The sequence below is a fragment of the Panicum virgatum genome, chromosome 3N (genome assembly GCF_016808335.1).
Source record: "Panicum virgatum strain AP13 chromosome 3N, P.virgatum_v5, whole genome shotgun sequence".
Classification (NCBI taxonomy): domain Eukaryota; kingdom Viridiplantae; phylum Streptophyta; class Magnoliopsida; order Poales; family Poaceae; genus Panicum; species Panicum virgatum.
The window spans coordinates 52162651-52178867 of NC_053147.1; the positions used below are offsets into that span (position 1 = coordinate 52162651).

The 16217-nt window shown below is 43.4% G+C and overlaps 1 protein-coding gene across 1 annotated transcript; it reads left to right on the forward strand.

The window, feature by feature from the left end:
• Positions 1–4464: 4464 nt before the first annotated feature.
• LOC120663343 (pectate lyase-like) lies at positions 4465–6675 on the forward strand. The gene is made up of 4 exons (XM_039942145.1): positions 4465–4881; positions 4974–5705; positions 5843–5972; positions 6103–6675. Exons 1-4 carry the CDS (start codon positions 4757–4759, stop codon positions 6421–6423), a joined length of 1308 nt encoding a protein of 435 aa, XP_039798079.1. The 5' UTR covers positions 4465–4756; the 3' UTR covers positions 6424–6675.
• Positions 6676–16217: the final 9542 nt, after the last annotated feature.

The following is a 16217-nucleotide window of genomic DNA, read 5'->3' on the forward strand; positions in this document are numbered from 1 at the left end:
GGTTTTCAATCTCCTTTTTTATGGTCTTTTTATAGGAGGAAAAGAGGTGGGCAAAAATTAAGATAATAATAAGAATACAAGGATAAGGATTAAAAAGAAAAAAAAAAGAAAAAAAGGAAAAGGCAGAGAAAAAAATAAAATGAGAGAGAAAAAAAAGTATAAAAAAATAAAAAGGAAAAAATGTCTCATAATTTACGAGTACTATTTTGTCGTTAATCTTTATTTAGCTAAAATAATCTTTCATCTATGTTTCAAGTCCCGCAGCAATGCGTGGGGAATCACCTAGTTACTATTATTTGGAGAATCATCTGTATAAAAATTATTCTCTGTACGTTTTTACTCTCCAAAAGTTTTTTTATAACTTGCTTAGATTCCAAAGAGGCATTTTCGCTATCTATCTTTAGTTAACGAGAAATTCGGAATAGATGACGGTTATATTCGAATAACCACTTAGAGATACTCTTGGTAGGTATTTTTTCATCAAAATCTCTATTTCTAATAATTGAAATGGTTATAAAGAGTCTCTTGGAGTTGCTCTAATTTGCAACCATTTTAAAATTTCTGAAAAAATATTTTCAATTTATGCAGAGTTTTTTATATAAATAAATTTGTTCTGAATTATATTTTATAAGGATTTCGTGCTGAATTGAAAATTAGCGTACGGTGGTGCAATGTTGTGCTCTCCATACGATGAAATAATTTATGTTGATCCTATTTCCAAAATTAACCATCGTCCTTTTTTTTGGAAAATTTGTTTTGAAAGAACACTATTTTCAAAAATTAGTACAGAAGAAAGATCAGTGTATTTTCTTGAGAAGGTGTTCTTTCAATGCTACATAACTAATTGTTTTTCCTACTAAAACGGTGCTTCAATTCGTTATTCCACACATGCTATGACTCCGTTTAGTTTGTGCTGTGCTAGTGAATAGTGATATTTTAACCGCTAATTATGGTGTCAAACAAAACCAGTTTACAAAACCAACTTCATAACCCCCGCACTAGTGACCCTGAAGAATCTAATGAGACTTTTGACCACGTGATTAGAGGATAATTACTGTAGCATCACTGTAGCAAATCATCAATTAATTACCGTCATTAGATTCGTCGCGAAAAGTTACACTCATTCCTGAAATGATTTTGCAAATAGACTTCATTTAGTACAATATGTATGTAAGATTCTTTGTAAAATGGAATAGAATGGGAAAACAAACAAAGCCTATAATTCCTCGAAAACTTCTCTATACTTATTCATATATCCGTACATAAAGGTGGATTTGTGTTCTTACTTCTAATTTGAAATGTAATTGTGATTTGCCATCTTTTTTTGTAATTTATGGTTTTGACCTTTACTTTTCACATTCAATGCAATTTTACCTCTAATCATGATCAAAATAGTGGCAAATATGCAAAAATTAAGGGAAAATCGCAATGACTTGTGAAAAATAAAAAGTAAAATTCACAATTGCACTTCAAAGCGGGGGTAAGAATGCCAAAAAAAACATTACATAAACTATTATAAAATTTCCCAAGAGCAAAAAAATATTACATTGAAAGCATATAGAGGAGTGCATCTTCATTCAATACGCCTGCATAGTATACAGCATCTTGGTAAAAATCTTATCTTACCATTATTCCACTATACTGTACATCTCTACTTTCGAAAATACAAGTGTAGGACAACAGGTAGGGAATCGGTCAGGAAAAGACTCCTACTATTTTTTATATATCTTTATTCGGAAACATTGATGGAAATGGGAATAGGAAAAGGAAAGCTCGTCAAGGAAAATGCATGCCAATAATAACGGTCTGGAAACGATAGTTTAGATCAGAAACATATATACATGATTAGAGCAATAAGTACAACTTCGTGAAACAATAACAAAAGCATTGAGAATATAATACAAACATAAAAGAAAAAAGAAAGGAAATACAAGGCAGCAGCTCCATGCTTCATACTTCAGGCTGATTGCTCAACCCAGCTTGCCTAGCTAAGCCTGTCCGCACTAGCGTCCGCTACCCGGTCCTCCAGGACGCGGGTAGCTGAACAGTGGCATACTGGGAGAGCTCCGCTAAAGAAGCGGAAGCTCCCCGTTCCGCTATTCCTAGCGAAGGTAGCGGTCGTCCGCTACCCGTGCCGGTCCCACCTCGCCCCAACCGTCGCACGCCCACTCCCAGGTCGTGCTCACCCTGCTGCTCCACCCGGCCGGCCGCGGCGGAGGTCGAGGAGCAGCAGCTCGCGGAGGCCACTGCCCGCCGTTGCTCCCGCATGCCGGCGCCATGGACCCGACACGCCATGGCCACGCGCAAGAACGGGCATGGCCGCCGGCCCAGAGAGAGATGAGGGGAGGATCTTGGTGAGCGGATCCGGCCATCATTGATGTCGGCGTCGAGCCCATGAAGAGGGGGAGGCCAGCCAACGCTGCCACCCGCACGCGCGCCAGCTGCCGCCGCTGCGCCGCTCCACCCGGTCGCGAACGAGCAGGGCGCGCTCGAGCAGGGCCTCGCGCGCGGAGTGGGAGGGGGCTCCCGACGCCGTGCGCCGGGGATGGGGCGGAGGGACGGGGATGGAGGCCGTGCGCCGGCCGCCTCCGCGAGGCTCGAGGCGAGGGGGCCCAGAGGGGAGGAAGGCGCAGGGGAGGAGCAAGGGCCGGCGAGGGAGGAGGTGCGCGCCGGCGGAGGAGACGATGAGAGGCGCTGGCGTGGGAGGAGCAGAGCGAGAGAGATATAGTGGGGAAGGAGGGAGGGCGCGGCGGGTGTAAAAAAAAGAGAAAATATTTCTGACATGTGGCCCTGTGAACAGTTGTTGGTATAGAGGAGATATACAGACGATGAATAGTTGCAGAGAAATTGGATTTAGAGGAAAGAATCTTAATGACTAGGCAATAATATTCTTCTTAGAGGATGTAAATAGAATACCACGAGTGCGAATAGCCTAAAGAAGAGGAACACGAACGTGTGAGATGCTCTATATAATCGTAAGAAATAATTCCTCACATACTATTCGTTATATACCACTGTCAGTAGCTGTAGAGGACCCATATGTCGTGGACACAATGATGACATATAGGGGATTTTAAATTTTTTGTAGGCATACACCGAAATTGTCCCACCTATAGGTGCAAGTGAAAGAGACAAAAGTTGGGGTCCTGCATATGCTTCGCCCTCGACAAAAACTGAAATTTCCAGTAAAACAATACGGGAATATTCTATCTGAATATGGGATCTTAAATATGGTCGGGATAAGGAAATATCCTGTCTAAATATGAGATCTAAAAACATGTTCGTAAAAATAACCTAATGGTTTCATCTCCGCATTTGCTGGATTTTTCTGAACTTTTTTATGTTTTCATATTTTTCTATAAATATGGTATATGATCGGAATGTGCGACATACAGTCTCAGTCGGTACGGGATTGATTTATCTATTCCTACTTTCATCCCTAACAATTGGATTTTAAAGGGAAACAAGTCATTCTGAGATTCAAAATTTGTCCCAAAAAACAAGTCACTTTACCCCATTTAGAAAGTGCATGTGCATGTAAAAATCAATTACTACCAAATATGGATAATAAATAGGGATAAACATGGTCATTTTACCTTCTTGTTAATCTGTCCTATAATTTCTAAAATGACTTTATTTGGGACGGAGGGAGTATCCTAATAATAGGGTTTTAAAGGAAAAGTGATAAGCACAACGACAAATTGTACTCCGCGGGTTTTGGAAACTATGACATGGAGCCAACATAAGGAAATCTTACTCTAGTATTGATGCTCAAATGCAAATTATATATGATAAACATTATTACCATAGCAGTATAGCACCTAGTTACTAAATGTGATCACCACGAGCTCCTCAAAACAAATAATATCCAGCAACCGAAGACGGTCATGTCAAAACCCATCCGACATCCCAAACCAAACCAATTATGACGAACCATCTAAGCCTCACTAATTATCATGAAGGTCCAGGACACCTTGACCATGAGCATGATTGACTTTGCATAGTTTTTGCATATCTATAACCACTATTCGTGTTTCCATTACATTTTGCACTTGGGAGATGATCAACCAATGTAAAACTACAAGGCTCTTTCAAAATAGTCGATTCACACATGCATGCACCCACTAAGACCCTTTTTGGGAGGCTCCTTGGACGGCTCCTCGAGCAGCTTTAGGTAAGCCCTCCCACATGCTAATATGCAACCGAAGCCGTGGAAATTCCGGTGACTGAAACGATTTGGCGGAGCAGGAGCTGAAAAAACCAGCTCCGGCTCCTTCCGGTCGTTGCCAGCCGTGACCCGAGCAACGAACGATGAGCGGACGGGCGCGGAGAGACCGGGGTTGCAGGTGCGAGCGGCAAGGAAGGCGGCGGCCAGTGAGCGCGGGCGACGGGTGAGGGGGGTGTAGCCTCCGACAGGGACATTGGCCACCGTATGGCGCGGTAGACGGGCGAGGAGGCCGCGGCTGCAGGCACGATCAACAGGGATGTGCTGTGGCCACTGGCCAGTGGGCGCGGGTGACGAGTGACAAGGGCAGCTCGGGCCGACGAATAAGGCAGGAGTCATAAGATAGTTCTAGCTAGATTGTTATACCCTAAATAATTTCCTTATATGCACTCAGAGTACTAGATGGTTATTGCAAACAAAAAAAATTTCCTTATGGCGGATTTTCCTTTTCACTGTCTATATATATATACCGAGATCGGCAGACACAGCTAAAGTCATATTCAGGTCAGTTTCGTATTGTCACCAAAAACAATGGCCTTTCTCATCTTCTTGTGTTTTTCATCTTTTCTTCACCTTTCTATTTCCATGTCTTCTCCATCGCCATTGCCAGTCTTCTCATCCGCAGCTGGGCAAGAAGTCGTGCAAGATGCAGTCAGGTAGCTAATCGTTCTTAATTTCAGAGAAGTATGAGCATGCATCTCTTTGAGGTTTAATCTTCATTGTCATTGTCATTGTCCTTGATGAACAGAAGCATGAACATGTCGCTGCACCGACGGATGCTTGGCGACGACGACTGCGGCACTGGCAACACGGTGGACGACTGCTGGCGCTGCGACCCCAGCTGGGCGGACAACCGGCAGCGCCTCGCTGACTGCGCCATCGGGTTCGGCCGCGACGCCGGCGGCGGCAAGAACGGCAAGACGTACGTGGTGACGGACCCGAGCGACGATGACCCGGCGGCCCCGGCGCCGGGCACCCTCCGCTACGGCCTCGTCCAGGAGGAGCCCCTGTGGATCACGTTCGCGCGCGACATGACCATCAGGCCCAAGGAGGAGCTGGTGGTGTCCTCGTACAAGACCGTGGACGGCCGCGGCGCCGCCGTGGTCGTCGGGGACGGCGGCGCCTGCTTCGTGCTGCACAACGTGAACCACGTCATTATCCACGGGCTCGCCATTCGCGACTGCAAGCCTGCGCGGTCGTCGTCGTCGTCTGCTAGTGGTGGTTTGTCGGACGGCGACGGCATCACCATCCTCAGTTCCACCGACGTGTGGGTCGACCACTGCACGCTTGAGGCCTGCACCGACGGCCTCATCGATGTCACGGAAGGCTCCACACGCGTGACCCTGACCAACAACCTCCTGAGGAACCATGACAAGGCAATACTTCTCGGCCACAGTGACAATTTCCCTGATGACAAGGACATGAAGGTCACCGTCGCGTATAACCGTTTCGGGCCAGGTCTTGTTCAAAGAATGCCAAGGTAATTTAAAGGCCTCTTTGATTTACTATATGTTTTTGAAGAATTTTTTTTTGGTATTTCAAGCATTGGGTTGTTGATGATACGATATTTTACATTTATTTAGCTGAATAAATGCTGACTCCTTGATTACTCGATAGGTGTCGGTTCGGGCTGTTTCATGTCATCAACAATGACTACATAAACTGGCAGCTATATGCCATTGGTGGCAGCGCTTCGCCAACAATTCTGAGCCATGGCAATCGATTCCTCGCTGACAAGGAAAAAGAGGTTTTTTCTACCATCTTTCGCAGTAATTCTTTTATTTCTATGTTTTTTGCAAAGCCGCTGTGACTTGTGAAATAGATCTGTACCTTTTTTTTAGTAGAATCACAAACTTTGAACTGTAAAATTTCTTCAGGTGACGAAGCGCGAGGAAGCACCAGAGAGTGAGTGGAGTACCTGGACCTGGATTTCTGAAGGTGATATGATGCTCAACGGCGCATTCTTCAGATCATCGGGCAGTGCCAGACCAGATGTCGACACCCCTAGCTTCGCCAAATCGGTCTCTTCAGTGTCGTTGATGACTGCCTCGGCAGGGGTTCTGTCATCATCCAAAGAGGCAGGGGCGTATGCGTATACAGGGGGTGGGCTGGGTGGGGCTCGGCCCACCCTAACGTCTGGCCCAAACACTCTGCTATCCTTAGGTTTTGTGTTATATGTTCTTATTTATTACTCGTAGAAAAGTAGCTACCTACGTGATGAATTATATGCTCGGGCCCCGTTAATTGTTCAGTCCAGGGGCATCGATCGTCTGATGGAAGAACAGGCATGCATTTGACAATTTTAGTTGTTGGGTGCAGGGCAGGACATGATATCCATCCTTATTGGATATCAAGTTATAATATGTCTCTGTACGTTTATTGTTAATCCTTTCAGAATTTTTTATTTTTGCCATTGCAATCATATGGCTTTGCAAATTTACCATCGTTAACATTGGTTTTGCAAAATTTGCATTAACTTCATTGAGACCTTGATTACCACGTCATTTTATCTCTTTTTATTTGTGTTCATTTTATTTTCACATTAATCGGCACTAGAACTGACTAATTCACCCCCTACTACCTACTCAACCTTTTTATCTTCTCGATCCAATCGAAGCAATGAAGCTCGCCGCCCGGTGGCCACGACTCTCGGTCTCTCGGCACCCCCAGGCGACACCAAGGGAAGGGACGCTGCTGGTGCTGGGCCAGAACATAGAGCCGACGCCGTGGCATTGGTTCCTGCACACCAAGGGCCGGTCGCCGCCGGTGCACCACACTGTGATACGCGTTCTCCGTTGCTTGCCAGTTTCATGCACCTGTTCCATGCAATTCAATTGATTGGCTGCTCAATTCCATCGGATCACCAAGCCATTCTCCGTCCGCTTAGCTTCCTCGTAACAGGCAGCATGATGTGGGTGGTCTTGGAATCATACCCATGGCAGCTCTTGACGTTTATCCCTGTAAATCTTGAGTAGCTCCAGCCGTCCAGCGCCGCCATATGCCTCATGTAGCCATCGTCCATCGCCCAGTGATCCAGGTACCGGTGAGCGGTGGCAGACCCCCCAGAGCATGGCCACCGCAGCCTCCGCGCCGTCGTGCCCGGCCCGCTTTCATCGCCTTGCTTACCACGCCCGGAACCCTCCTCTGCATACTTGCAAAGCGTGGAACAGCTGACGGCGGACTCGAGGACTTGGAGCGTCTTTTGCGGACAAAGTGAATCGAGGTAGAAGGCCAGTTTTAGTGGAAAATGTCATCGCACAATTACAAGAGTGCTAAATCAGCTTGACGCTGGAATGACATGACATAACATAGTCACTCTCAGTGCACAGTGTCAGTGTCATGATACAATTTTATAGACACCTTACAGTATTAAGGAAGGAAAGAGGCCAAGAAAATCCGTGGCCGGAGTGGTTTTATTCCATTGGATTGTAATTGAAAAACACCTGTGAAAGCTACCCAAAGGAGGTAAGTGAAACGGGATCAGAGAAGCTAGGGCCATCGGTCATACAGCGGGAGGGCCAAAACCAGAGTGCAAGATTTAGATTGCGCCAGGCCGCCACATCGCTGAAGGGGAAGCTGGAGGGGTGCTCCATGGAAAGACCCGAAAACCGAGGCGGGAACCTGCAGGAGACGGCAATGTGCCTGTGACAGAACCGCCAAGTTAAACGGCTTAATTAAGCGTAATGGCCATCATCTGAACGCATCAGGCGCATTAGCTTAATTAAGTGTAACCTGACAGCCTGTTTCCAACCCACAGGCCGATCGAAACACACCAGAAGTCTCGCGCGACGGCGAGCACAGACGGTACCAGCATAATATAATTTCACAAAAATAGAAATAACATAAATATTTACAAAACAATTTTAAATTTGAAATTTACATAAATTAAATGACAGCAGCGGAAGAGAATATGACCTGAGGAAGATTTTCATTAGAAACCAACTGAAATAAGTTGATATAAAACAATAACTACGGAGACGTGAGGATGTCACATCGAGCCCACCGATGTTAATCCTGGTTAGCTTTTATACCTGAAATAGGGTAAACAACAAACCCTGAGTATACTAATACTCAGCAAGACTTATCCGACCAGTGGGTATACTTAGCCCACATATCTAGACATGCAAGGCATTTGGCTGGTGGTTTATTTTGCAGAAAAAGCAACTAAATTAATTCCTGACTTTCATTATTTTAGCTTCAGGTTCTATATAAATTAACCCTCATCTAATATTTGCATAGACCTACTATAGCAATCATGGTGATGCAAGCAAAATAATTCAATGAGATCAATGTTTTATATAAACATACCTACTCACATTCTACATTTTTGCTACGGTGTGACAAAGAGACCAAGGCCCTCATAACCGCGAGACACGGCGAATCGATCCGATTTAACCTTGCAAGGTGGACCTAACCAACACGGCACGTATTTGCCCCGTCGGACAATACAAACCAACCATTCCCCTCCCCGTCTCGAACTACAGGACCGCCCCACCATCATATGGTCAGCCGAGCTCAACGTGAGACCACCAAAAATAAACATATGCAACCCCATTTCTCCGCGACTACTCGACTACCCCAGGAGGTGAGTTGGAGTCCTGTACTTTCGAAACAAGGCAGTACTAGGCTTACCGGTTTCGACTACCTCCTACTCCCGGCATGCGGTTAGTACAGTTCAATCCCCGATCAGCACTGCCACAACGACCGGTCCTTGATCGACACAGGCGGGGCTAAGACAACCAGGAACCCTGTCCTGCTGCCATACCTAAACATCATCACTCCCCGCCCGGTCTCACATCTCCATATCCATTACAATCCATTTCACAAACACTGAAGTATAAAGATAGTAATGTATCTCACGAGTAACCGGCAATTACTCGGCTTCTAAAGTTTACTGTATCTCGCGAGTGACACGAAGCCACCCGACTTCTACCGGACTTATTTAGCCTAGCACCGCTATCGTCCTAGACTTACTAGTAACAATTTAGAGAAACCTAGGGATCATGAAGCTAGGGTTCCATTCAATTCCTAATACGTAATGCACAAGTAATAGATAGAATATATACACAGTGAAACATAATTTAAAATAATAGGACATGCACCGGGGCTTGCCTGGGATTAACACTAGGTCAATGTTAGTTAGAGAATACTTGCTCGACGAACACCTTCTTTCGGTCGTGCACATCAGGATCCATCCGTCCATCTTCTGGATATGTCCACCATTCACCGTCTTCTGGCTCGGCTTCAATGTCACATCCCTCACGTGGTTCATCTATCGTACCTAAATGAAATGCAGCAATGCATATGTATGAATGTACAATTCTGAGTTGCTCAACAATATAGATGCTATTATTTTTCCTTTACGATAAAGTTGTAGTCTAACAAGTAGCAAACAATCATATCACATGGACAATCGTTTATAAAGTAGTTAACTACATTTCTAACTCCCCATGGCATCATGATCAATCAGCACCAAAGAAGTTCACTAACTGCACAAACAAGCAGTAGTTGATTCCTATAACATGCGGTCTTGGCTTGCTAATAATTAAATAACTCAGTACACATACAACAACAATTTCAGCAACAATTATTCTAAACAGAAGGTACAAAGAGCAATCTATTCTGTAAAAATCATATCATTTCATGCATCCATTTAATCCGAACAATTCATTCATTCATTCAACTCCTAGAACAAGATTGATTTATACAAGTCAGACCAGAGCAAAACAGAAGCTGTATATTTAACAGGAGGTCGACACAGGGATTATTTAGCTACTGTGAATTTTTCATGATTTTATATATACAGAATTAATTCTGAGAAAATAAACAAAACAGACATCAATCTAACAAGATTCATTTTTAACTTCTGTTCTAGTCATGAACTGGTGCTCAAACTTCATAGACAAGCTAATATATTCAAAAAGAACACTCAAAAATATTTTCATGATTTATAATGAATATAAACTATTTACCATAATTAAAGTCTACTAAACAAACATTAAATCAAATAAATAGTTACTCATGAGAACTGACCACGAAATTTTTATACCAACACTAGTGTCACATGAACAAACCACTATAAAAATTTCAGAGCATAACAAGGCTCCAAGAATTAATTAAGAAAAAGAATAAACAACTAGCCTTTATGCACCTAGTAACATAAATCAAATTTTCTAGCAAAAAGTTTCAACTAACAACCAGCATATTATGATTCTACTGCATAGAGATTTTCACAAGGATTCCAAAACAACTGGATTTGCTAATTTACGAATTTTCTACAAATTTCTATTGAATTTCAAAGTTTACAGCTAGAAATTACAAAGGAGTCCTTAAAGCACTATTCATATGAGTCACTGTCTATTCAAATAACCCCCTGGACTTTCTTGAATTTCAACCCGAGGTCCCTGGCTGGGGTTTGAAACAGAGGAGGCGGTGGTGGCCGGATTCCGGCGCTTGGGCTCGTCGGCGGCGAGGGCCCGGTGGGGGAAAAGCAAGAGGAGGATGAGCTCTACCTCGGGGTGGCTTTGGTTGGAGCTGGGATGGCCGGAGCGGGCGGCGCCGTGGTCGATTTGGCCACGGTGAGCACGCACGGGAGAGAGGGAGCAAGCTACACGTGGGCTTGATATTTTTGACCAAGTTTGAATCTTCAAATCATGTTTAGCACTCCTAATTGAGGGATGTTACAGTGCCCAACCCGAAAACACGCAAAGGACCGAACTCTATTTGTGCATGAGGCTTGAGAATGGGAAAAAGATAGGCATCTGGAACTGTTTCTACTACCCAACAAGGATGGGCTGATACTTCCATTGGGCTTACAGTGAGTACCCAAAGGGACTTGATTTGCGCCCGTGAGCACAACTTGGTTTGAATTTGAAGACCCTAAATTAAGGTCCAAATTGACCCCATTAACGGTAACTGCATGGTTGCTTCCGGAAATGGCCGTGTTCTTCGCATGACCATGAGAGTGATTACGAAAAATCAATCTGGAAAAAAACTGATCTCCTGCCAAGATCACTAGGCAGATGCGAGAAGACATTGTCAATGGCCACAGAAATATGATCCGCTTTTTTCCGTCCATGAAACAAAGACTTCACTGCATCCACATAAGAACGATGAGATTTCTTCATTTTGACTTCCACCCATTCAAAGATTGGGTGACTGTCCTTAATGGTGGATGATATAGCCAAGTCAAAGCCTCTTGTATTCTAGAGATGAAAGAAAACTTTGAAGGAGGAGTTGGCAAAAGAACTGAGAGAGTAGATTTCTAAGCCAACCGACTTCGAGAAAACAATGAACTTAAAATTCTCTCTTCAACTTCAACAACCGCAAAAAGAGAGGCATCTCCTCCCAGAACATGTTACAAAGCCTAGGCTACTGATTCAGGCGTTAACCTAAAATCAGCACGACTAAAGGAGGCCAAGAGCCAAAATTTGTCCGCATCATCAGGCTGGGAAGAAACCACAGGAACACCGAATTTGGCTTGTACCTTGAAAGCGAACAAGAGAGCATGGGAAGATGTGGGTGCAGGAGAAGCCATGGAGAGGAACGAAGAGGGAGTCAGATGATCACCGGAGGGGGAGGGAAGCGCCGTGGCTGGAAGTCGCTGCCACGGATTGCTCAAGCACTAGCCCAGCAAATAATTTATTGGAAACCACAAGGAACTATAAAATGGGTTAAATTTGATGATGAAGGCACTAAATTCTTTCATGCGTCTGCAACAATCAGAAGTAGGAAAAACCTTATCACAACTCTTCAGGACAATGCAGGCAATCTAAAATCTCTTTATAGTGACAAAGTAGCTATTCTTTGCGAGGCCTTTAAAGAAAGTACATCAGAATTTCAAGGTATGCAACTGAACTTGGGGGAGCTTTTGTCATCTTCTGATCACCTGGCCTTTTTAGAAGAACCCTTCACACCTGAGGAAATTGATCTAGTTGTTCAGATCTCCCGTCAGATAAATTGCCAGGGTCAGATGGTTTAAACACTGAGTTCATCAAAAGAGCATGGCCCATAATCAAATTTGACTTCTATGAGCTGTGCATGGCCTTTTATGAAGGTAGCATCTATTTACAAAGCATCAATGGCTCTACCTTACTCTCATTCCTAATGTGAGTGGTGCGCCTCGAGAGCAGCTGACTTCAGACCAATATCTCTACTCAACACTTCAACGAAATTGATCACTAAGCTACTAGCTAACAGACTGCAATTAATTATTCAGCATCTAATCCACAAAAATCAGTATGGTTTTATTCATACAAGAACTATACAAGACTCTGTGGCTTGGGCTTTTGAATACATGCATCTCTATCACCATTCCAAAAAACAAATTATCATTCTGAAAGTGGATTTCGTGGAGCACATGGGATTTGGCAGCACTTTGTTACATTGGATGAGGTCAATTTTCTCTTTAGGCACCTCTTCTGTACTGTTGAATGGTGTTCCTTGCAAAACATTCCATTGCAAAAGAGGCATCAGGCAAGGGGACCCTCTTTCACCTCTTCTCTTTGTACTTGCTGCAGACCTAATCCAATCAGCATTGAATCAGGCAAAAGATCAGGGCCTCCTTTCACTGCCTATACCTTTAAACCATTCTAAGGGTTTTCCTATATTGCAATATACAGATGACACCTTGATCATTATGGATGCAGAGATAACCAGCTAATAGCTCTCAAAGACATTTTGAATCAGTTCTCCCTCTACATTGGTCTCAAGGTTAATTTCTCAAAGTTAATGTTAGTTCCCATCAACATGGAACCAACATATTCAGTGAGCTTGGCTCAGTCTTTTGGATGTTCACTTGGCTCACTTCCTTTTACTTATCTGGGTCTTCCTCTCAGCCTAAGTTGCAGATTTCTGGCCATTAGTGTGAAAATGTGAGCAAAGACTTGCTAAACACATCGATTTTCCTGTCACAAACAGGCAGGGTGCATCTCACCAATGTAGTTTTCTCAGCATTGCCAACATATTATATGTGCACTTTCAAGCTACACAAAACAATGATTAAACAAATCGACAAGTTTAGAAAGCACTACCTTTGGAGAGGGGTAGATTTAAATGCGAAGTCTCCACCAAAAGCTGCTTGGCATACGGTCTGTCTACCAAAGTCTGAAGGAGATTTAGGGGTGATCAATTTAACCACACAAATTGAGGCACTTCTCCTAAAAAAATTGCATAAATTCTTCAACAGATTAGACATCCCCTGGGTCAACCTGATTGTTTGAAACATTACAATCATGACAGACTTCCTAGTGCTATAAAAAAATGATCTTTCTAGTGGAGGGATAATATCAAACTTCTAGACAAATACAAAGGTTTAGCTCCTGTGAACCTCTCTGATGGCGGAACATGTTTACTATGATGGGACATTTGGCACTGCTACAAAAAATCATTAACAGAGGCCTTTTGAAAACTCCTCTGAGGTGGACATTGAAAATAACCACCTCAGTTAATGTCTAGCATTAACAGAGGAGGTCATCTTTTATTAACTGAGACAGTTAACGAAACCGTCACAAAATTGATTAACAGAGGTGGTCAACCTTAAAGTGACCACCTCTATTAATACTGCTATTTTCAGATGCGGTTATTTGTAAGAAGCCCACCTCAGTTAAATAGCCCATCCCGCTCAGGCCTGATGCGGCCCGATAGAGGGCTTGTCACACCCGATTTTTAAAAGAAAATCGAATGCATAACTATATGTATGACATGATCAAGTTCCATACATATAGTGTCATCGTAATGGCAAAATGAGCAACAATGTCACATAAAAGAGAATTACAACGATTAAAAGGTCTATCAGAGATACACAGCTTCAACTAGAAACGAAGGCTCCACACTTCACAGGCAATCGATCGGGGTTGCATGCGTCTAGAACTCAGCAATATCTTCAGCAAACTTCAAGCAACTTTCTCTTCTGAGCAGTGTGGTTATAGCAAGGGTGAGCACATGTCGTACTCAGAAAGTATATTGGAAAATAAATGACATGCAAGGTTAAATCAAGGAATAAGGCTGGCTGAATAAGCGGTAAGCATTTTAATAATAGTTGAGCATTAACAACCTATTTACTAGCATGTATGAAAAGCATCCCACGTTTATGTATGAAAAGCTTGGGACCACTTAAGTATCCGAATTAAACAATGATTTCAATTAAATAGACATGTGAGGGTCCGAGCCACTTTTGACCGTGAGCACGGCTGATATACCAGTTTTCACTCTGCAGAGGTTGCACACTTTCACCACAAGTCGCGTAAAAGTTCAAAAGAACTTTGGACCCAACCATGTTGTGCTAGCTAAGCACAATACCACACTTCCTTAGGTGTGATTGCATAGGGACGCTACGAGTCCTTTACAAAGACTTCCTAACAAGTAGTAGCCCGCTGAGGTTTTAGCACCTGGGCGAGTGTACCTCCCCCAAGGCATGACAAAAACCAAATAAATGCGTACACCCTTGGCAAGCAGCGTACCACTCTTGAACCCAGGCACCCCCCTTGCGCCTTTCGGTAAGTTACTAACAAACTAGAGAAATCTAATTAATCAGCCAAGACCAGAGCCATGTAGTCCTTGTGATTGTGCTGTTTTCCTGGGTGGTCGCTCCATGATTGATTTTAATCAAGTTCACCAATTCATCATATTGTTTCAAAAGAGTATTGCATTAAAGTCTCATGTCTCAAGTTCATTATTGTAAACCACCCTTAACCATTGTTCAGCAACTAAGCATTATACCCAAAAGATTTTATAAAAATAATCCGGCTATTCAAGGACATGGATAAACAATAAGGATAATAGGTACCCATCAATTTAATGCATGCAAGCGTATAATAAAAGTTATTAGGACAAAATATGATCAAGGAATATACTTGCCTTCAATCCGTATAATAACTGCTCAGAGTCTTCAACACTTTTCTTGCATCTCGATCTTCATCTTCACAGCTCTCGAACTGTGTTCCTTCTACTCGTAACAAGCATTGGCACAAACATACAAGAAACAAGCAAAACAAGCACAACTAAGAATATAGCACTAAACAGAAGAAAAGCATTACAAGAACATGCTAAGAGAGAGGGCTCGGGGCTACGCTCGCAGAACGCCAGAAGCACTGGAAACGGAGTTACGGTTGAATAGACACAGTTATAGAAAGATTTATATATTAGTAGAAAAGAAAACTATAAGCTGGATTTATTTTACATAAGAAAACACATGTAAAGGATATTTTGGAGTTAACTCAAATCAATTTACATTTGTAAAGACGAGATCAATATAATTATATTTTATTTATCAAATTACAATATAAATTAAATCAGTTAACTTTTTAACTAGTAAATAAAAGACATGCATGTGAGAATCTAAACGTGAAACTTTGTGATCCGTGGTTGAACTAAACAAGTTATCTAAAAGACATATTTATATTGGCATTAATCAATTTAGCAGTGATTATAAAATCGGTGTAGAGCTCTATTTGTTTTTAATTAAAAAACTAGTTTCAATAGTCATTAATCAAATTAATTCTAAATTTAATTATGAAACACGACTAGGTATAACAACGCTACTGAGAACGACCTGCGATTTCTGTTTTATACCTTACTTTCCATGAGGACGTATCGTAGAAGCCGGACTTGCGGTCGGAGAGAGGCGCCGGTGGTCTGTTCGACCAGATCGATCAGAGCGGCGTCATCCTGGTCTGGCGAGCAAACTCGAGCGGTGGTACAGGGGGCGTCGCGTGAGCGAGTAGCTCCGACGGCGACGCTCTGTTTAAGCCGGTGACGGTGAAGCTTCTGCGGAGTCCGTGGATGTGCTGCTGCACGAGGATCGAGAGGCGATCGAGATGACGGCGGTACTGCACGCGGTAGATCAGCAGGGCGACGCAGGTGTAGGGGCGAGGCAGGCGGCGGCAAGACAAGGGCACGAGGCCTGGGGTCATGCAGGTGGCAGCAAAACAAGGGTTGCGTGCGGCGTTGGCTTCCTGGCTTCCTGCGCCAAGAGCCCAAAACGTGAGGACGT